This window comes from Ylistrum balloti, unplaced genomic scaffold (genome assembly GCF_031769215.1).
Source record: "Ylistrum balloti isolate Yb309-2 unplaced genomic scaffold, AGI_CSIRO_Ybal_v1 Utg371134, whole genome shotgun sequence".
In the NCBI taxonomy this organism is placed as follows: Eukaryota; Metazoa; Mollusca; class Bivalvia; order Pectinida; family Pectinidae; genus Ylistrum; species Ylistrum balloti.
In genome coordinates, this window is record NW_026782622.1 from 206,010 (window position 1) to 227,509 (window position 21,500).

The 21,500-nt window shown below is 34.5% G+C and overlaps 1 protein-coding gene across 1 annotated transcript; it reads left to right on the forward strand.

Annotated features, from left to right (window-relative positions):
• The first annotated feature begins 112 nt into the window (after positions 1–112).
• On the forward strand, positions 113–16,443 carry LOC132560996 (solute carrier family 40 member 1-like). Its single transcript, XM_060225708.1, has 8 exons — positions 113–198; positions 8,925–8,989; positions 9,359–9,518; positions 9,909–10,154; positions 11,113–11,316; positions 11,896–12,261; positions 13,222–13,683; positions 15,359–16,443. The coding sequence occupies exons 1-8, from the start codon at positions 195–197 to the stop codon at positions 15,703–15,705; spliced, it is 1,854 nt and encodes a 617-aa protein (XP_060081691.1). The 5' UTR covers positions 113–194; the 3' UTR covers positions 15,706–16,443.
• Positions 16,444–21,500: the final 5,057 nt, after the last annotated feature.

Sequence of the window (21,500 nt, forward strand, 5' to 3'; positions counted from 1 at the left end):
CCCGCGGGAAATTTTACATAGAGCGTTTGAGCGATAATGATTTAAAGCATTTGTTTGACACCGATTGTAAACCACGCTAGACAAATGGAACAATATTTGACGGGTGGTTTTTTTTGGTAACATTCCAGATTCTGCCCACCAGGTCGCTCTCCTATGATGCATTCAAATATCATCCACATAACTTCATAATTAGGATGGGTGAGTAGGCCATGACATCTGCATTACAGTGCCAGTTAGTGAAGTTACATACATGCACAATCGGCAGATATATACCAGTGCATTATAGGGGCCGTTTCGTGCAAACGAACAAATGAAATAGGTTAATCGGCATATATTGTAAACTGCCAACAGAGTGTGATTTGGAAACACCGATTTCAAATGTATGCTTTACAAACGATGCAATACCCCTCGATAGCTTTGTAAAAAAAACTATTGTCAAATTATATCTGATCATGCCATGGCCTTCAAAATTGAAGGTGACAATGCATCCTTGACGCATTAGTTTCGGACCCAAAAGAAACCTTTCTCGGTTGCTACGCTTTGTCGACAAATTGCTACACAACAAATACATAAATGAATTCAAATGTGTTCATACTATACGATTTATTTTAAAAAAACTGATTGGTAAAACAAGTATTTTTCTAAAAAAAAAAAAAAAAAACAACCCCACAGATCCAGACATAAAATGTTCATTCACTTGACAGACGACAACAGAACACTTGCATCCAAGAATGGATGGATTGGTTATTTCATATCTGGGAGTATGTTAAACGTGCAAAAATGTGTATTAAGAAAAAATACACAAAATTGCCATAAAACATTTACTCAAAATGTTTGAAGATGAATGGTTTAAATCACAATCTTTTGTTCTTAATGGAAGCGTGAAATGTAATAGCAACCAAAATTAACCGGGTCAAACAAGTGATAAGTGCATGTTATATGTCATTACAAAATGACCTTTCCAAAATATGTAACGGTCTAGAACTGATGTCAAGACGATACATAAAGGGTCAACGGGTTGAAAGATAAATGATTTTGTATAGTTATCACATCTGTTGGCAATAATATGATGTTCTATGTTATATTTGAACATCATTTGATTATTTTGATGATATTAGATCCAAAAACATGAATTTGAAACTTTCGGATTACTGATAAAAAAGTACAGAAACATCACAGGCATTTCTAGCAGTTTTTACAGTATAATCAGGTCATGATATGGCCATATCAGGTTGTCCTGATGAACTTAGGTGAGTTTGTAACACTTGTTTGGATTATAATGTGAACTGTACAATATAGCATGATGGACAGGCATGCCGGCCATAGCATTGAAGTATATGCTAATTAGCTATTGCCCTGAGAAGAACTACTATTTTGGGGCAGATTAAAAGATGAATGTATTTCGAGTATATATTCATACTTTACTTGAGGGACTGCCAATACTCCTTAATACTTGTCATGGAACTGATCAACATTTTGAAAATGACACATCATTTATCATTCAAGTTTCTGAAGTTTAAAAAACAAAAACCAAATCTCCCTGTATTATAACTATGTAACAAACTTCCATCAGATGTGAGAGGTTTGTATAGATATACCGTGTGTGAGAGTTTGTATAGATATACAGTGTGTGGGAGGTTTGTATAGATATACAGTGTGTGAGAGGTTTGTATAGATATACAGTGTGTGGGAGGTTTGTGTAGATATACAGGGTGTGAGAGGTTTGTATAGATATACAGTGTGTGAGAGGTTTGTATAGATATACAGTGTATGGGAGGTTTGTGTAGATATACATTGTGTGAGAGGTATGTATAGATATACATTGTGTGAGAGGTTTGTGTAGATATACAGTGTGTGGGAGGTTTGTGTAGATATACAGTGTGTGGGAGGTTTGTATAGATATACAGTGTGTGAGAGGTTTGTGTAGATATACAGTGTGTGAGAGGTTTGTATAGATATACATTGTGTGAGTGGTATATATAGATATACAGTGTGTGGGAGGTTTGTATAGATATACAGTGTGTGAGAGGTATGTATAGATATACAGTGTGTGGGAGGTTTGTATAGATATACAGTGTGCGAGAGGTATGTATATATACAGTGTGTGGGAGGTTTGTATAGATATACAGTGTGTGGGAGGTTTGTATAGATATACAGTGTGTGAGAGGTTTGTATAGATATACAGTGTGTGAGAGGTTTGTATAGATATACAGTGTGTGGGAGGTTTGTATAGATATACAGTGTGTGGGAGGTTTGTATAGATATACAGTGTGTGGGAGGTTTGTATAGATATACAGTGTGTGAGAGGTATGTATAGATATACAGTGTGTGGGAGGTTTGTATAGATATACAGTGTGTGAGAGGTATGTATAGATATACAGTGTGTGAGAGGTTTGTATAGATATACAGTGTGTGAGAGGTATGTATAGATATACAGTGTGCGAGAGGTATGTATAGATATACAGTGTGTGAGAGGTATGTATAGATATACAGTGTGTGGGAGGTTTGTATAGATATACACTCAGTGTGTGAGAGGTATATATAGATATACGGTGTGTGGGAGGTTTGTGTAGATATACAGTGTGTGGGAGGTATGTATAGATATACAGTGTGTGGGAGGTATGTATAGATATACAGTGTGTGAGAGGTTTGTATAGACAATCAGTGTGTGAGAGGTTTGTGTAGATATACATTGTGTGAGAGGTTTGTGTAGATATACAGTGTGTGAGAGGTTTGTGTAGATATACAGTGTGTGGGAGGTTTGTGTAGATATACATTGTGTGAGAGGTTTGTGTAGATATACATTGTGTGAGAGGTTTGTATAGATATACAGTGTGTGAGAGGTTTGTATAGATATACAGTGTGTGAGAGGTTTGTATAGATATACAGTGTGTGAGAGGTTTGTATAGATATACAGTGTGTGAGAGGTTTGTATAGATATACAGTGTGTGAGAGGTTTGTATAGATATACATATACAGTGTGTGAGAGTGTGGTTTGTGTAGATATACAGTGTGTGAGAGGTTTGTATAGATATACAGTGTGTGAGAGGTTGCAGTGTGTAGATATACAGTGTGTGAGAGGTTTGTGTGTGTGAGAGGTTTGTATAGATATACAGTGTGTGAGGAGGTTGTGTGTAGATATACAGTGTGTGAGAGGTTTGTACAGTGTGTAGATATACAGTGTGTGAGAGGTTTGTATAGATATACAGTGTGTGGGAGGTATGTGTAGATATACAGTGTGTGGGAGGTTTGTGTAGATATACAGTGTGTGAGAGGTATATATAGATATACAGTGTGTGGGAGGTTTGTATAGATATACAGTGTGTGAGAGGTTTGTGTAGATATACAGTGTGTGAGAGGTTTGTATAGATATACAGTGTGTGAGAGGTATGTATAGATATACAGTGTGTGAGAGGTATGTATAGATATACAGTGTGTGAGAGGTTTGTATAGATATACAGTGTGTGAGAGGTTTGTATAGACACTCAGTGTGTGGGAGGTTTGTGTAGATATACAGTGTGTGAGAGGTATATATAGATATACGGTGTGTGGGAGGTTTGTGTAGATATACAGTGTGTGAGAGGTTTGTATAGATATACAGTGTGTGGGAGGTTTGTATAGATATACAGTGTGTATTAGGTTTGCATTGATATAGTGTTTGTGGTTTACATATGGAGGTACAGTGGGGTTCGAGGTAAGAGGTTCTTATAACAATGTATGGAAGGTTTCCTCATTGCTTCAGCCCACGCTTTCTTTTCATTGGAAAGCAATTGCTAGACCTACATAGAATAGTTACAAAATTATATTGGGTTCCAGCTTTAAAATTCCAACATAACAGTAGCACATAATTGTAACAATCTAGAGACTTGTCCATAAACAGGTTCGCAGTGCACCTATGTCCTTCATCTGGCTTTTGTGGCTGTGCGGTTGAGTGATGTTCTACCTTCTGAGGTTCAGCTATGTCGAGGTGCTCAGCACTTCGGTCACTGCACATTGTAGTTGTCTGTTATGTTGGTAGCGAACATGCCCAATATGGTTGTACATGTAGTCATTATTGTACTGGACCTGGAGAAAAGACGTTTATCGTATCATAATCACTGTATTTTATCATTACAGCTAAATGTATGTCTTTCTGAAATTAGAATACACACACAAGATAATGGTGTATTATACGATATTAAAAAAAAAAAATTTAATGAGAAAAAAGATCACAAATGATGGCCTGAACAATATATACCTGTATAGTGAGGATAATACACATTAATCAGCAAAGTCATCAATAGAATAAAAATGTAATCATATAGTTTAACATTTTCCCCTAAATGTAGTGGAATTTTTCCAATTTTGAAGTCCACAGTTCATGATTAAGGACTGTGTCTTGCACAAGAAGCTTTTCGTTCAACATCAGCAGAAAGACTTCAAGAAGAAAGCTCTTGCTCTGTTTTTAATCCAACCCAAAAAAGTCTCATGTTGCATTCTACCACTACGACGAAAACATACTCATCCCAAGTGAAAGCCAGGTTTTAACATTTGGTTTGCGAGTCAAAAACTTTTCATGACTTAAAGATATACAGCTCAAAAACACTAGGCAAAAAGTCCTTTTGAAATGGTGATTCAAGCATAAGAAGTCTAATATGTGTAGAAGTTGAGAATACAGGTCGCCCTTCTAGCCTTGGCTAGTAGGAATTTGCCTTAGGTTCAAGTGGTAGAGTATCCTGCTAGTGACGACAGGGTTGCTGCTCTAGGGGTGGTAGGATATAAGCATACTTTTTCAAACTTTTAAATTATCCTTCACAGCTTGTACCTACAAACACTGGTGGTTGAAATAAAGAAAAAGAGTTACAGCAGGGTGCTTCTCCACTTTATTTCTTCCATTTGTACTCCCAAAGTTTCCATTACCAAACCACATTGACTTGGTACTGTAAAAATGCCTTAATTAGAAACTGCTCAATATAAGTTATAGTGTAATTACATCTGTTTCATTTATACAGCTCTCCTAGGAATCTCGGTAAGAGATTTCAGTAACCATACTCTTGACTGATCTATGTTTCCTCTAGCCCCAGCACCGGACTTTACACATTGTGACAGACTATAGGCCATGTTTTCCAGTGGTTGCTGTTAGTTATCTCACATCCGGGTCTTTTGAGACACAATATTCATGAAGTTTCATTGATACAAACAGTACTCCTGCAGAAACATATTGCTTACAATGAATTATAATGTTGATATGGTGCTTCCTTGCACAAAGGTAATTTTGTCTGTATTTTTTGTATTCGCTATTTCTAGAGAAGTACAGGATGGTTATTCTCAAATTTCATATGTAGGTTCGCCTTTGTCTATAGTTGTGCCCATTTGATTTTGGGACTGGTCAGGAAAACAAGATGGCTGACAGGATGCCATCTTGGATTTTTTCAATGAAGTTTGTTATGACTACTTCTTGAAAAATACCTGATAAATCTTTCTTAAGTTTCATATGTAGGTTCCCTTTGGTCCCTTATTTGATTTTGGATCTGATCAGGAAAAAAAAATGGCTGACAGGTGGCCATCTTTAATTTTGACTTTGCAAGTGTTTTATCACTATTTCGTGAGAAGTACTGGATAGATCTTTCTGAAATTTCAATGTAGATTCGCCTTGGTCCCTAGTAATGCCTGTCTGATCTTGGGACTAACGAAAAAAACCAAATAGTCGACAGGTAGCCATCTTGGTGGGCACCAAGATCCATCTGGGATCTCTCGTTCATAATCATTACCATAATATTTTTTCTGTTGTAGCAAAAAAAAATTCTATGTTATTCATAATTAAGATGCCAGCTGCCAATAATTTATTCTTATGCAAAAATTTTTAGGATAAAGAAACAAAAAATAAAGATTACTGCAATAGAGAAAGCATTCATTTCTATGAATATAGAACGCTCTGTCTGCAGATCATGTAACTGATTAATTGCGAATATAGAACACTCGGTCTGCGGATCATGTAACTGATTAACCACATTGAACAGCCCGATGTATATAGAACACTCGGTCTGCGGATCATGTAACTGATTAACCACATTGAACAGCCCGATGAATATAGAACACTCGGTCTGCAGATCATGTAACTGATTAACCACATCGGACAGCCCGATGTATATAGAACACTCGGTCTGCAGATCATGTAACTGATTAATCACATTGAACAGCCCGATGTATATAGAACACTCGGTCTGCAGATCATGTAACTGATTAACCACATTGAACAGCCCGATGAATATAGAACACTCAGTCTGCAGATCATGTAACTGATTAACCACATTGAACAGCCCGATGAATAAAGAACACTCAGTCTGCAGATCATGTAACTGATTAACCACATTGAACAGCCCGATGAATATAGAACACTCAGTCTGCAGGTCATGTAACTGATTAACCACATTGAACAGCCTGTCAGATTTTAAGTGATTATAAGTTCTGGAATCAAGCTGATTTCCTATCACAAGGATAGACGCCATTCTAAATTCAGAGACTAAATATCTGTTCCTTAAGTTATTAACACTGAGCGTACAACAGTTAGCATACTTTACTGATTGAAAAATTTGAATTCATGACAGGTTACAAATAATAATAATAAAAAACAATATTGTTAGTTTTAACCCTGAATGAAGTAAGGAAAGTATTTTTTTACCTTATATTTAAAAGATGTTTTTCTTGTACATGTATCCAGTGAGCAAGTCTCTTCAAAAGTATATATATTGGACCAAGTAAAGATGCCCAGACACGAACTTCGTGGTAGTCATTCATGAACATGAATGAGTTATTAGTTGCCTTTACATTCTCTGCATGAAGTGAGCCAATCGTGACGTTACACAACCAAAGTACCAGGATGATAGTACATAATTATATTCATTTCTGGAGATAACTGTATATATACTGAAATCAACTGTATTTCACATAACAGTTTCTGGGTCACTTACTAGGACCATCATAAATTGTGATATTGTCACAAATGTTTATTGAATTTATATCAAAACAGATGTTTACTTGTAATTATCACTTTCATTAATTTATATTCCAAGAAAAAAACTGTTTTGAAACTCTTAAAGATTAAATTTTGTTGCCAAGACATTTATGTGTAATATGCTGTAAATCTGGATACAAGATTTAAGTAAGGATGTGGCTCTCATTTTGATTAACTGAGCATGTCTATTTTAGGTTACAAGTTATTTTCTAACCTATTATAAGGTCAATGTCAACAGATTATCAGTTTCTTCGAATATCAAACAAAATTTTGTGATTTGAAAGCATTGGTGCTTTGTAAAGTTTGTCCCAATCTATTATTCAATAAGTTAATGGTCATAAATGATTTATAAACATCTGTTGAAATGCTTAAATATTTCAATTAGAGAGAATTCGCAGATCCAAATCCGAGTTAGTATTGATATGTCACTTAGGAAAGGTACAGAAGATGTACAAAGTAGCGTACTAGAAATTTACTTAGTGGGAAGTTAGGACAAAATTTGAATATGCACGAACACGTATCAGAACAAGTGGTGTTGATAAAATCAAATTTTGTTCTTGAGTCATACGTCTATCATACAACCGTATAAAAAAGGCCAATTCAAAATTAAGTTGTGTGATGTCGAAACAGGGAATTTTCAATTAAAAAGTTCCCAGAGTTAAATAGAAATGTTACAGTTACAGAGGTTGGGTGGAGAGGAGGGGGGAGGGGGGTTTGATTGTTATTGTTGATGATGATCTATAAATGATGATGTCCTGATGTTTCTACATCTTCCTAACATCTTTGACTTGGTCCATCACACACCATTTTTTGTCAGGGAACCAGATTCAGCCTCAATGATTACCAGCCTTTGTTGACTGCTTGGTTGAATACATATTGTTCTATTGATAATCTATATTTGAAGGTTTCAGTCAGGTATAGTGATAACAATGTGATGTTTTGTGCATGGTTGCTTCTGCATATAATGAAATTCCAGGTAAAAAGAGCATTTTGATTTTTTTTAGGAATCTCCAATTTAGGGTACTGAACTTTTGAGAACTTTCCTGTGAAAAAATTATAGATTATATGCTGAGCACAACTTTGAACCAAATATTTGTTGGGTTGGCCTTTTATAAACATTTCTGAGATACAGGTCCGTCCTGATGACTAGAGAGACCAAACAATTTGTAATGTAAAGAGATTTTAAGTACTAGCATCGGACTTAATTGATAATGCCTTCTAAAAGTCAGAGAGAGGAAGAAACTAGTTTATTGAAAAGTGACATTAGCAGTGACGGGGAAAACGGCTTTACCTCCACAACAGGGTTTAAACAGGATTATAACACATGGCTCAAAGAAGAGAAAGGTGAGAATGAAACATTCTAATAGGCATCAAACTAGGTCATCTGACCTTCTCCCTGCTGAAAGTTTTTGTAGTCAGAGGACTGTTAAGGCCCGTGGGCCTCTTGTTTTATTGAAATATAATTACGTAGAAATATAATCAGGATTTAGTTTCTCTTCAGATGTCAGTTTTCGGACAAAATCAATGTTCGTGACCAGACTGGGCTGTTGAAACTAAGACAAGTAATGGTTGTTTACTAAAAATTAGAGTTTGCTAATGTTTCTCTTTAAATTGAAATATTACACCAACATATAATTTTGGCATACTGGACAACTACTAAAGCTGAAAAAAACATACATATAAAAGACTTGCTTTTGTTCTCAGGATTTAAGAACAAAATTCAGAGTTGGTGTTAAAGAACTTGTATGATTCAGTCTATTTGTAATGTTGCTCTGAATTTTCCGTTTTTATCTCTCCTGTGACATCTCTCAAAATCCTTGATTATCCTGTGATATTTTTTTTTTTCAACAAAAGAGGTCAGTAATTTTAAAGATTACAATACATTGTATTTATTTTTATTTTTCTATATTTTGTTTTGTTTTTTTTCCAGCCAAGGAGAAGTTAGAGGCTAGAACCCGATGGTTTGTTTACATCAGCCACTTCCTGTCTGCCTGGGTTTGTATCAAGAATTCACTTCTCTATATATATAATGACTTCAGTCGTATACTTTTACTAGTAAATAATGGTAAATTTTTAGATTTCTTTGGTGTTTAACATATTTTGTTTTACAGACTCAATTAAGAAACAAATTCAATTAACAAATTTAAAAAGTCTACAGAAAGTTACAAACTAGATAACTTGCTTGTAGATGGATGTTCACTGTGTTGTCTTTGAAAAATCAGTTTGAGTTTTAGTTTGATAAGAAAAAGCAGCATCTGGGTCTGAATAATTCACTTTTACAAAACCCAAATGAAAGAACCTGTGGACATTTCATGTTAAACAGTATGTGTTACGGGTGACATGAATTGATCTTTATGGTTTCAGGGCGACAGGATGTGGTCGTTTGGAGTGGGAATATTCCTCGTTCAGTTGGAGCCAATATCCTTGAGACTGGTTGCTGTGTATGGATTTGCTAATGGCGGTGCTATCTTGTTACTAGGGGCCATTGTCGGCGACTGGGTTGACAGGACGGCCAGACTTTCTGGTGAGATGATTTATCATGTGTGTGGGCATTGCAGATAAAGTATGATGTTCTCCTTCAAACAGGGATAAAGAATTAAAAAAAATAATGCAATTTTCTACCTGTTGCGTCTGAGAAAGTGAGAGTAGTTTTCAGTGGAACATGATGTAGCTCATTAAAGTGTTGATAAAGGTTTATCTCTTGGGTTACATCAAGTTCATTATCCAACTACTTTTACCTTTAGATGTGAGACTTCATCAGCTTCACAGGACATTTTTGCTGTTGATTCTACTCTTGAAAACAATGTACAATTTCGACATGGTGAAGTGTAAGCTGTCATCCAGACGTTTGTTTCCATAGCAACAGATACTACTTTAGTACCTCGTTACCAATCATTAATTTTTGTTTCCTCAGCGGCGAAGTGGACATTGATGATACAGAATTTGAGCGTGTGCTTGTGTTCTGTTCTTGTGTACTTCGTGTTCCAGTACCAAGATGAGATAAAGGAAATTTGGCCACAGCAGGGTTTGGCTGACTTGTCCTATGCCATCATCATCATCTTCTCAATAATAGGAAATCTGGCCAGTGAAGGACGCAAAATTGCAGTGGAACGGGATTGGATTGTCGTTATTTGTGGGCGGGATAAAGACTTGCTTGCAAGTATGAAAAACTAATCACAACACATTTTTTACTGTCTTTAGATGATATTTTTACAGTTATAAACTTGGAAATTAACCTTCCATTAAATGTAGACCCAAATTTAAAAACTTCTGTACAAGTATTAGCCTTTAAATAACAACAGCTTAAGAAACGTGAAAACTTTACCTTGATCTACTGTTATTGAAATAGAACTTTATTCATACATAAGACATTGAGACCCTGGTAAAGATCGTATTAATAGTATGATGAACTTTTGAGTTACATAAAAGATTAACACACATATCATATTGATTTTGTTATAAGCCCGCCTACATCTGTTCCAGTTTTAGTAGTGTAATGTCAGAAAATGTTACATTATTGTCTTGTTGTAAGAATCAGAAGCTACATGTTGACTTCCCGAGATTATTGCAGATTATATGCAGTAGTACATTGAACGTTTCATTGATTGGCACTGTCATATCATTACAGAAAGGTGTTTACCAGATAATGTCATTGATCCCGGTGTCTCATTGATTGGCACTGTCATATCATTACAGAAAGGTGTTTACCAGATAATGTCATTGATCCCGGTGTCTCATTGATTGGCACTGTCATATCAGTACAGAAAGGTGTTTACCAGATAATGTCATTGATCCCGGTGTCTCATTGATTGGCACTGTCATATCATTACAGAAAGGTGTTTACCAGATAATGTCATTGATCCCGGTGTCTCATTGATTGGCACTGTCATATCATTACAGAAAGGTGTTTACCAGATAATGTCATTGATCCCGGTGTCTCATTGATTGGCACTGTCATATCATTACAGAAAGGTGTTTACCAGATAATGTCATTGATCCCGGTGTCTCATTGATTGGCACTGTCATATCATTACAGAAAGGTGTTTACCAGATAATGTCATTGATCATGGTGTCTCTTGTAACAGAGCGATTGTAAAAGATAATAATTTTGGTTGTAGGTATGACCTCGTTCTTGAGATCCATTGACCTTACGACCTTGATCTTGGCGCCTGTTGTCACCGGACAGATCATTGCCTTCACAGTGATTGGCTATGGTGCTCTCTTTATAGCCGCATGGAATCTGGTGTCAGTTGTGATTGAATATGTCTTTGTTTTAAAAGTCTATGAGGAAGTGCCAGCTTTAAGAGCAGTTAAAAACAAAGGTGAGTGTTATTTACACTGTAAACTCTTAAATTATCATTATTAAATGGTAGATATCCCGTTGTGTGTCACAGATGAAGGGCAGTTCTATTATTGACCTGTCACAGACAAAGGAAAGTTCTGTTATTGAGCTGTCACAGACAAAGGGTAGTTCTATTATTGACCTGTCACAGACAAAGGGTAGTTCAATTACTGATGTCACAGACAAAAATTAGTTTATTCTTAGATCTGCCACAGAAAAAGTACAAGTTTTTATAATGGAAACCAAGGTCTAAGGTTGAGAATCTGGGCTTTTGTCATTAGTGCAAAATCAATACAATATATATCTGAAATGAGAATGTAATTCAGTTTTAAAGTGTCTTAAAATGAAATGGGAGGTTTACCTTTTTGTTCATAATTAAGAGGAAAGTGTGTAGAAAGTTTATGTTACGAAATATTTCATAAATGTTACCGGTATGTGTTACATTTCCAAACCTAACCCATGAAGGGTGATAACTTATTCAGTATGATTAAATATGTTTCCAAAGGATCCATTACATCAGATATGACATTGTCAATTTATCAAGTTTAATATCTTGCAGGTCGTAAATCTATTGAGGAAGAGCCAGCAGATAAAGATTCTCCATTGATGAAAGAGGGAGAACAAATCACTGTTAATGAAGACCTTGAAGAGGCCAGTAGTGTATATAACCAAAACAAGCATCCGTTGGACCTTGATGAAACCAGCCTTAAAACAGAAAATGCTATAAAAAGCATGTCAGGAGAAGATGAAGATGAAGATCCAAGTTGTCAGGGGAAATGTTGTAATTGTTTAGGAAAAGTTTTCAAAAGTTTTATAATTTTGTATCGTGGCTGGAGTACTTACATGAAGTATGACGTTGCTTTTGCTGGCCTTGGCCTGTCGATGCTGTACATGACTGTATTAGGATTTGATAACATAACAAGTGGTAAGTTGATCATCCACATCTTAATTCAATTGTTCAATATTTCTACCAAATTGATCTTTTTTTAACTAGATATCAGTTTTCCCTATGTGGTTGTCTCTGTTCTATTTTTCCTTTAAATAAGACATATGTGATTCTCTTCTGAAACAAAATATTATTTGATTATAAATGAATTGTTCTGGTATGGTTTCAGAATGGGGCAGCTTGCTCCATAGTTTTAATTCAGTTTGTGATTTTATATATTTTCAACTTTGATGTCAGTGTTCAGGTATTGTGATTTATATTACAGTGGAAACCGTTTGATATTATGCGTCATTTGTCAAGAGAAATTGTGATAATAAACATAATATGACATTAATAGTTGACACATTTTTTTCAAAGGTGAACTTCTTATGTGCCAACAGACTTTTTTCAAAATAAAAATATAGTAATTTGATATGTTTTTGCCTTAAAGCTATTTTTTTGAATGCTTTTATTGTTTGTTGTGAGAAATCATGTCTAATTCACAATAAGCTTACAATGGGTCAGATTTGTATGTGATGTTATAAACTGATATTTAGCTGCAAAATTAATTAATTTAACCATGTAACAAGCCAATCAGATGTTGTGAAACATGACATCCAGAAATTCTGGTACTGACATTTGTTAGTGAGACAAGGCCTAGTGATAGGAAGTGTCATGGAGATGTAAAATAGTAGACAAGGCCTAGTGATAGGAAGTGTCATGGAGATGTAAAATAGTAGACAAGGCCTAGTGATAGGAAGTGTCATGGAGATGGAAAATAGTAGACAAGGCCTAGTGATAGGAAGTGTCATGGAGATGAAAAATCCATAACCGATCAACCAACTGACTATTTGAGAATAATTTGTATTTTATAGAAAAATAGGGATCAGATGTAATAAGAATTCTGAGTATAGTTTAATAAAGAGACTGTTTTTATATATATCCTTTTTCCTGTTTCAGGTTATGCTATTTCTCAGGGTGTCTCCGAGTCTATATTGGGACTTCTAATGGCAGCAGGTGCTATTGTAGGAATCCTCGGAACCATTGCTTATCCTCATATCCGGAAACGCATCGGCTTGGAAAGGACCGGATTATTTGGATTTCTGACAGAGATTCTAATCCTTACATTGTGTGTTGCTGCTATCTGGGCACCTGGCAGTCCATTCGACCTTCTCTACAAGTCAAAAGTTCCAAAAGGGGAGATAACAACCCAAGATAAATGTGGAAACTTCAGCATTATTGATACAAATCTCACAATAAATGTTCTAAACAATGAAACAAGTTTGGGTTACAATTACACCTCTGATTTGATAGCCAATCACAGTGTTATATGTAATGGAACAGGAGATGAGACAAATTCAGGGCCAGATTCTTACATCTCTATTTCACTGCTAATGGGAGGAATTATTGGTGCCAGGTTTGGTGAGTAGATTATCAAAAAGTTCTTTATGATATAGATCAGATCACAGGTTTAATACTGGGAAAACTTATAAGTATTTTAAGATATTTTTAAAATTTTTAAGTAATGATCGTGTTTATAGTCTTCTGAGTTTTATCTTAACAAAATCAACATCAATTTATTCAAGGGCAGTTGATTGTTCACCAAATTATCTTTGTTAATAAGTAAAGAGAAAAAATTGCTGTGTTTTATTCTAATTAAGATTGTACAATTAACACATGAGGTAAGGCATTACCTCTGTCTGAAGTAAGGAGGTAGGCTTATAACTGTAGTATAAGTCCAGGGGGTAAGGCATTTCCTCTGTCTGAAGTAAGAAGGTAGGCTTATAACTGTACAATAAGTCCAGGGGGTAAGGCATTTCCTCTGTCTAAAGTAAGGAGGTAGGCTTATAACTGTACATTAAGTCCAGGGGGTAAGGCATTACCTCTGTCTGAAGTAAGGAGGTAGGCTTATAACTGTACAATAAGTCCAGGGGGTAAGGCATTACCTCTGTCTGAAGTAAGGAGGTAGGCTTATAACTGTAGAATAAGTCCAGGGGGTAAGGCATTACCTCTGTCTGAAGTAAGGAGGTAGGCTTATAACTGTACAATAAGTCCAGGGGGTAAGGCATTCCCTCTGTCTAAAGTAAGGTGGTAGGCTTATAACAGTACAATAAGTCCAGGGGGTAAGGCATTACCTCTGTCTAAAGTAAGGAGGTAGGCTTATAACTGTACAATAAGTCCAGGGGGTAAGGCATTACCTCTGTCTGAAGTAAGGAGGTAGGCTTATAACTGTAGAATAAGTCCAGGGGGTAAGGCATTACCTCTGTCTGAAGTAAGGAGGTAGGCTTATAACTGTAGAATAAGTCCAGGGGGTAAGGCATTCCCTCTGTCTAAAGTAAGGAGGTAGGCTTATAACTGCAGAATAAGTCCAGGGGGTAAGGCATTCCCTCTGTCTGAAGTAAGGAGGTAGGCTTATAACTGTAGAATAAGTCCAGGGGGTAAGGCATTACTTCTGTCTGAAGTAAGGAGGTAGGCTTATAACTGTAGAATAAGTCCAGGGGGTAAGGCATTACCTCTGTCTTAAGTAAGGAGGTAGGCTTATAACTGTAGAATAAGTCCAGAGGGTAAGGCATTCCCTCTGTCTAAAGTAAGGAGGTAGGCTTATAACTGTAGAATAAGTCCAGAGGGTAAGGCATTACCTCTGTCTAAAGTAAGGAGGTAGGCTTATAACTGTACAATAAGTCCAGGGGGTAAGGCATTACCTCTGTCTGAAGTAAGGAGGTAGGCTTATAACTGTAGAATAAGTCCAGGGGGTAAGGCATTACCTCTGTCTGAAGTAAGGAGGTAGGCTTATAACTGTAGAATAAGTCCAGGGGGTAAGGCATTACCTCTGTCTTAAGTAAGGAGGTAGGCTTATAACTGTAGAATAAGTCCAGGGGGTAAGGTATTACCACTGTATAAAAGTAAGGAGGTAGGTTTATTACAGGACACTTGGGCAGGGGGGACAAGATGATTCTTCCGTCTAAAAGTAAGGAGGTGGGCTTATCACAAAACAATAATAACATTTGATGACAATTTTGCTAAAACTGGGCTTGTCTTATATGGCCTTTACATTATGAGAATTTGAAAATCTTGAAATACTTTTTATTTTATTCAGGACTTTGGATAGCAGACCTTACCATTACACAGCTTTTCCTTGAAGCTGTCAGCGAACGTGAGCGTGGAATTGTCAACGGAGTTCAAAGTTCACTGAATCAATGTTCAGATATGTTGAAGTTTTTAATGGTCATCATTGCACCTGACCCGGAAGTTTTCGGAATTCTGATCTTAATCTCATTTTCCTTTATTTGTATTGGTTGGGTGTTTTATGCTAAATATTCAAGATCAGCTCGCGGACATCTCTTCCATTTTGACAAAGTTGCGTCCTGTGTCGACTCCAAGAAGGAACAACCAGTAACAGACATGACAAGACGAGACACTGAAGACATTCACAGTAGATCGTGATAGCAGTTATAAGTGATTACACGGTATAATTAACCAGTTGTTTTTGTTTTAAATACTTCAGTGTGTCATAATTTTGTACGAATTGGTTGCATTTTTAATATTTTGTAGAGGAAAATCGCTCACTAAACACACTAGATTGCTACACTAAGGGTAAGGATTTCATATCACTACTGTATATAGGGCCAGATATATGTCTCAAAATAAATTTTGTTGTGTTTTGATTATGTGTAGAGAAAAGGAGGAAAATAACTGAGTATGATGAAGTATGATGTATGTGGGAGAGCAAACTGAATGGACAGTTGGCAGTTTTTTTGTTTTTTTAAACACTTATTCAGAATGTTTTAGTTTTTGTGTGCTTTATTGACTCACCAATGAAAACTATTTGTGTGCGAGGAATTTTATTGTTTATGTATAAGCATTAGTTGCCATACTTTTACATCGGTTAGCACTGAGTTTGTGAGAAATACCTAGGAATGAATTTTAGTAAGATCATTAGTTTATTTGGCACTGCTAGATTTCAGCTTCTAAGATTTATAACTTAAAAATTATATTTTTCCTTGAATCATTTGATAGATTCCTTCTAAATATATGTCCAGACATTGTTGGATAATTTTTTAAGTATATCTCAAATTGCCTACAGATTTTATCTTCACACAAGCATGCCCCTTTGTTGTTTCACCTTTTCTGGTGACATGACATTCACGGCTGAATGAGTTTCAGATGTACATTTTTTTGTTAACTTGTTGGAGTTTCTTTGCTCATGAGTCTGACGTAATATCTACATCTACTCAACTGATAAATTTTCTTCCCAATTTGAGATAAAAAGGCCCTCTCCAAAAATGAGTGGAAAAGAGCCGTTATATAGTTACTACCTCATGAAATTTAATTTTTACTAAAAATAATGATGTGTATCTGAAAAACTGTTAAAGATTATTCTGAAAATTTCAAGGATCTGATTATCCTAATTCAGGGTCATTGACTATCACAATTTTTGTAACCTAACAAATTTGTGACGGATAACTTCAAGAAAAAAAATGTTGTGTTATTTTCCCAATTTTGTTTTGATGGTAAAAGTCACCAAAAATGAATTGCAATCAGTTATGAAGGATACATTGCCAGAAATGAGTACATTCGCTGCTTATCTTCATATTTCTGAGAATATCTTAAAAGGTGTTTTTTTTTAAAAGCTTCTAAGGAGATCATGGCAAGTCTGTCTATTACAGAGATATTCATCCTAGTCATTCAACATTTGATCAACAGCATTGTGTCAGAGTGAGTCTAGCTTTGGAATTGCAGTGTACACAAGTATTTTTCATTAAATGACTAAAATGTATATAACATGTTTATGCAGATAGAACTGTGTATTAGAACACACAATGGTAAAGCTAGTTTTGTATAATAACGAAAGGGTAACTATCTTAAATTCTGCGGTAGTCTCCGCAATGGATTCGATAGTGTTCCTCACCAATAAAACATAAAGATATAATAAAGTCTATTTCATCTAACAAACTTTATAGTATAACTCATCCCGTGTAACCTTCCCTAATTCATTATGAAAGCATTTATTCAAACACCGTTGTATTTGTAACAGTTTTTGTTACTTTGCACAGACTGAAGAATTTTGTCTCTTATTTCTCCTTCTTCCTCTTTGAAATACAAACATGTTTCAGGGTAAAGCTGATACTGTCATAATTAAGATTGTCCCCAGTATTCCCTCGGAAACTAGATGTCATGATTTTGGTGCGGTTTTGTGTGGTGCTTCATGCAGGTACTTAATAACACCTCTCATTTACAGAATTTTGAATCATTAAAATGATTTCCATGGTAGAAATGGGGTTAATTTTCGGAAATGTTTGGAAATGTATTCTGGTTACTATGTCTTTGATTGGAATTACCAAGCATTATGCCAAACCGAGAAGAAGGGAGGTAATCCAATTTACGCCTTATAATGTTCCTCTTTGTAGCCTGGTATATTTTTGAAACAAGATTGATTTACTGTGAAGAGATTAATCTGATTAAAAACATATGTTAATTGAATAAGATTTAATGTAGAGAGTATCATAGTAAAATAAGATCTGGATAAAGTTTAATCAGGCTGGTTAAAAAAGGATATTTTATTAAGTGAACATGCTACTTTGTTGTGATAGTGATCCAAGGGAGGTAATCCAGTTAGGACACTTTACAAATGATCTGGGTTACAGGTGACCCTTTATGTAAGGTAAATATGGTATTAATGCATTCAGTTCTGTGTGATATACTTATGTTAAGTGTACCTGATTGTTATTAATAAATTCTGTGATTTGTTTTTTATTAATCATTTAATGAATGGTTCAATGAAATTTTGATAATTGTTTTTTAATTGACACAAAGTGGTGCAATCAACAGGTGTGTATTTGTGAGCCATATATATATATATATATATATTATTGCTATTAAAAATAACTCTTCATCTGTGTTTGTTTGTTTATATTACAATCTCCATTGCACCATGCCCAAGTAAAAATGAGGGAAGACATTTCTGTTATATGTTTCATATTCAGACTCAATTCAAGGGGGTGGGCTAAATACAAAATACAGCAATGCAGCACTGTTTGTAATTCTACAAGACACACATATAGGTGGGTTTATTACAAAATACTGCATTGCAGTACTGTTTGTAATTCTACAAGACACAGATACAGGTGGGTTTTATTACAGAATACTGCAATGCAGTAATGTTTGTAATTCCACAGCTTTAGAAGTTGATGAAATTTCATAGGTAAATGTAGGATTGCAAGTGTCTTGTACATACATTGAGTTCATTGGTCAAATTCATTATTTGTTTGACACTTAATTCTTGTTTGGTTAACAGCAAGAAAATGAAGTTGTATGCATGGATACAGTTTGAAAATAAATTAGTATACATGCCTGTCTTTCCTGGCAAAAACGACTTCTTAAACATAATTACATAATTCAAGTTAAGATTTTCTAAAATAAAAACAACAATGTTGACGTCTTTAGTATCTGACAGTTTTATTTGACTGAATGTTGATCACATATGACTTAATATTGATATTGAACTAACATGTATACGAAACCTTATTTTTTTTTAATCTAACATTCGCCCTACTGCGACAACCAATTAGTACTTATAGGATGCAGAACCACGATAATCACACATACATTAATTCATCAATTAAATACTCTAATAATTAAAGAAATTATAATTGAGCTTATCATTCAAAAATGGAAACGTATACAATAGTGCATCACATCGTGCAATTCATAAAAAGTTGAAAAAATTTGCTGATTTGTTTTAGCTTACTCTCATGAGAATTTTTTTCTAGTTGGATGACTTGTGAGAAAATTTCCAGTCTTTTCACATTTTAATATCTTTCACCGAGATTGTACTGAAATTTGTGACTTAATTCTGTGTGAATGATCAAACAAGACGATTATGAATTTACCCTTTAAATGGTGGTCTGGAACTGAACAAATCAAAACTTTGAGAAGAAAAAAAATGAAGTTTTTCACTAATACCCAGCCTCTTGGAATTATTAACTTGAAATTTTAAATTGGTTTAAGTAGGTGTTAAAGTGATATCAGAGACTGCTTAAAATACTCCGGTACTATTACAAGGGGGTGAAAATAATGAATGATACTTATGACTATCTACAGGAATAACGTATCTACAACTGTACCCTGAATCTGGAAAATCTCAGCGAATCACCAAGGTGCACATGACATAAATACACAATACTATGAAAATGGTAATCAGCTTCGATCTTCCTTTGAAGCCATATCCATGACAAAATTAACAGGTTACTTTCATTTTGCCTATACCTAGTATTTGAAATGGTATTTGTCAAGTTTTGATCCTTGCCATTAATGGATTCTTTTTTTAGCCAATAAGATGTTTTTTTCTTTCCTAGAATTTTGGCACCACTAACATGAATTTGTTTGAAATAACCTGATCTTTATAAAAATGTTGAAATACATAAGAGAATGTGTTACCAATCTTTTTTTAAAAATTGTCAATATTTTTTGTTAATCTACTTTTTTCTGTCTTGGAGTTATCTCCCTTGCTACATGATTTCTCAGTGAGTGCATTGGCGGATTTTTCCTGGTCTTTTTTCTAACTTATTTTGAGCAACTCTCATTCTGTAAAATGTTTTCTGAGCCATGTTAATTATAGCATAGGACCATCCTATGGCATACTCCTCCATAAATCTACCTAACACGGAGGTACACATCAAACTAGACATCATGACGCCCACAACTCATTTACATATATTCTTAATTGTGTGCAGTTTCTATGGCTTCTAATTAACAGTATGCTAATGAAGACAGTTAAATATCTGTTTCTATAGCAACTGTTAATTATTCATAACAGATATAAAATGAATGTACAGAAATTCAGTGTTTCATCAGCTATATCAAAAACGTATCATTCAAAACCATTAAGAAAATGTACTTTTGGAAAACAATACAAGTTGTTTACATCATATTTAAATTCTAAAAAAGGAAGACTTAAGTCAGCTGATATGCAGGACTTTGACATCAACAACTCCACTTTAGTTTGACTTTTTTAATTTCTTGTAAATTGATAAAGGTTGGTTTCAAAGATTTTTGTCTTTGATAATAGTTTACTTTAAACAATAATTCTTGTTTCTGTACTTTCATATATATACCTCAAACCAGGGTCAAGGTCAAAGACCTAACTCTTGTGTCAGTGTCTACAACAGTTTGTGATATTTCCATTAGATCATTATTTTCATCATTATGAATAATACAAAACACTGAATATTGAAAAATATATTGAATAGTGACATTCAGGAAATAAAAAATAAATAATATACAGAGTTTGTATCAAAATACTGAAGAAAAAAACACATAATCACACAAAGTCTTTATTCATAATGTTGATAAATAGTTCTACCAAGATACACCTACAGTTCTATCATTAATATCAATCTTTATGATCAATGCACCATTTTTGGGAATATGAAACACAAACTAATAAATGGCAAGATGTTATAATCTTCAATTCTTATTTAGCAATAACTTGATAAAAAGCGAAAACATGATACATGTATCTCGAAATGATGCAGTTTTCTGACAAGTTCCTAATGTCAAAATAGCCAAGTGACTTTTAAATGTTATCTGCCAGTGAAAATTTTTTCCAAAGAATTTCATTAACAATTTTTTTTTTCTTGATGAAATTGTCCATTCTTTTAGTTTCACTGCTGAAAATCATGATAAGAAAAAGAATATTATTTTTATTGAATCAATATATACAATCATAGACAAGTGTCCTTATCAACATATACAATGCATTGTTTAAACTATTGATTTTAGTGAAAATAAATGACAGTTCAAAATTCACATAAAATCAATTTAATAAACACACAAGATTCCATAAAGACATACGTAGATATAAATAAAATAAAATAAAAAAAAAAATTTAGAAAATCATTTTGATGATTGTCAAGTACTATTAGATCCAATACCAAAATGGAGACTTCTTTTTTCAGCATGATAAGTACATTAATGTGCCAGGTATGAGTATGAAGAAATATTAAACCTGGCAGTGAGTATATCCTACAATGAGTTGTGCAAACTGAATTTTTGTATCATTTTCAAACTTTACAAAAGACAGGAGATAAACTAAAGTGTCCTTTCACATTCTGAAAATCAACAATAAAATTGATAGTCAAAATATTACATGTCGGGTCCACTCTTTTCTCGAGGATGTTCAGGCAAATTATGAAATAAACTATTATTAATTATGACTGTAACGAAATTATATGTCCTGT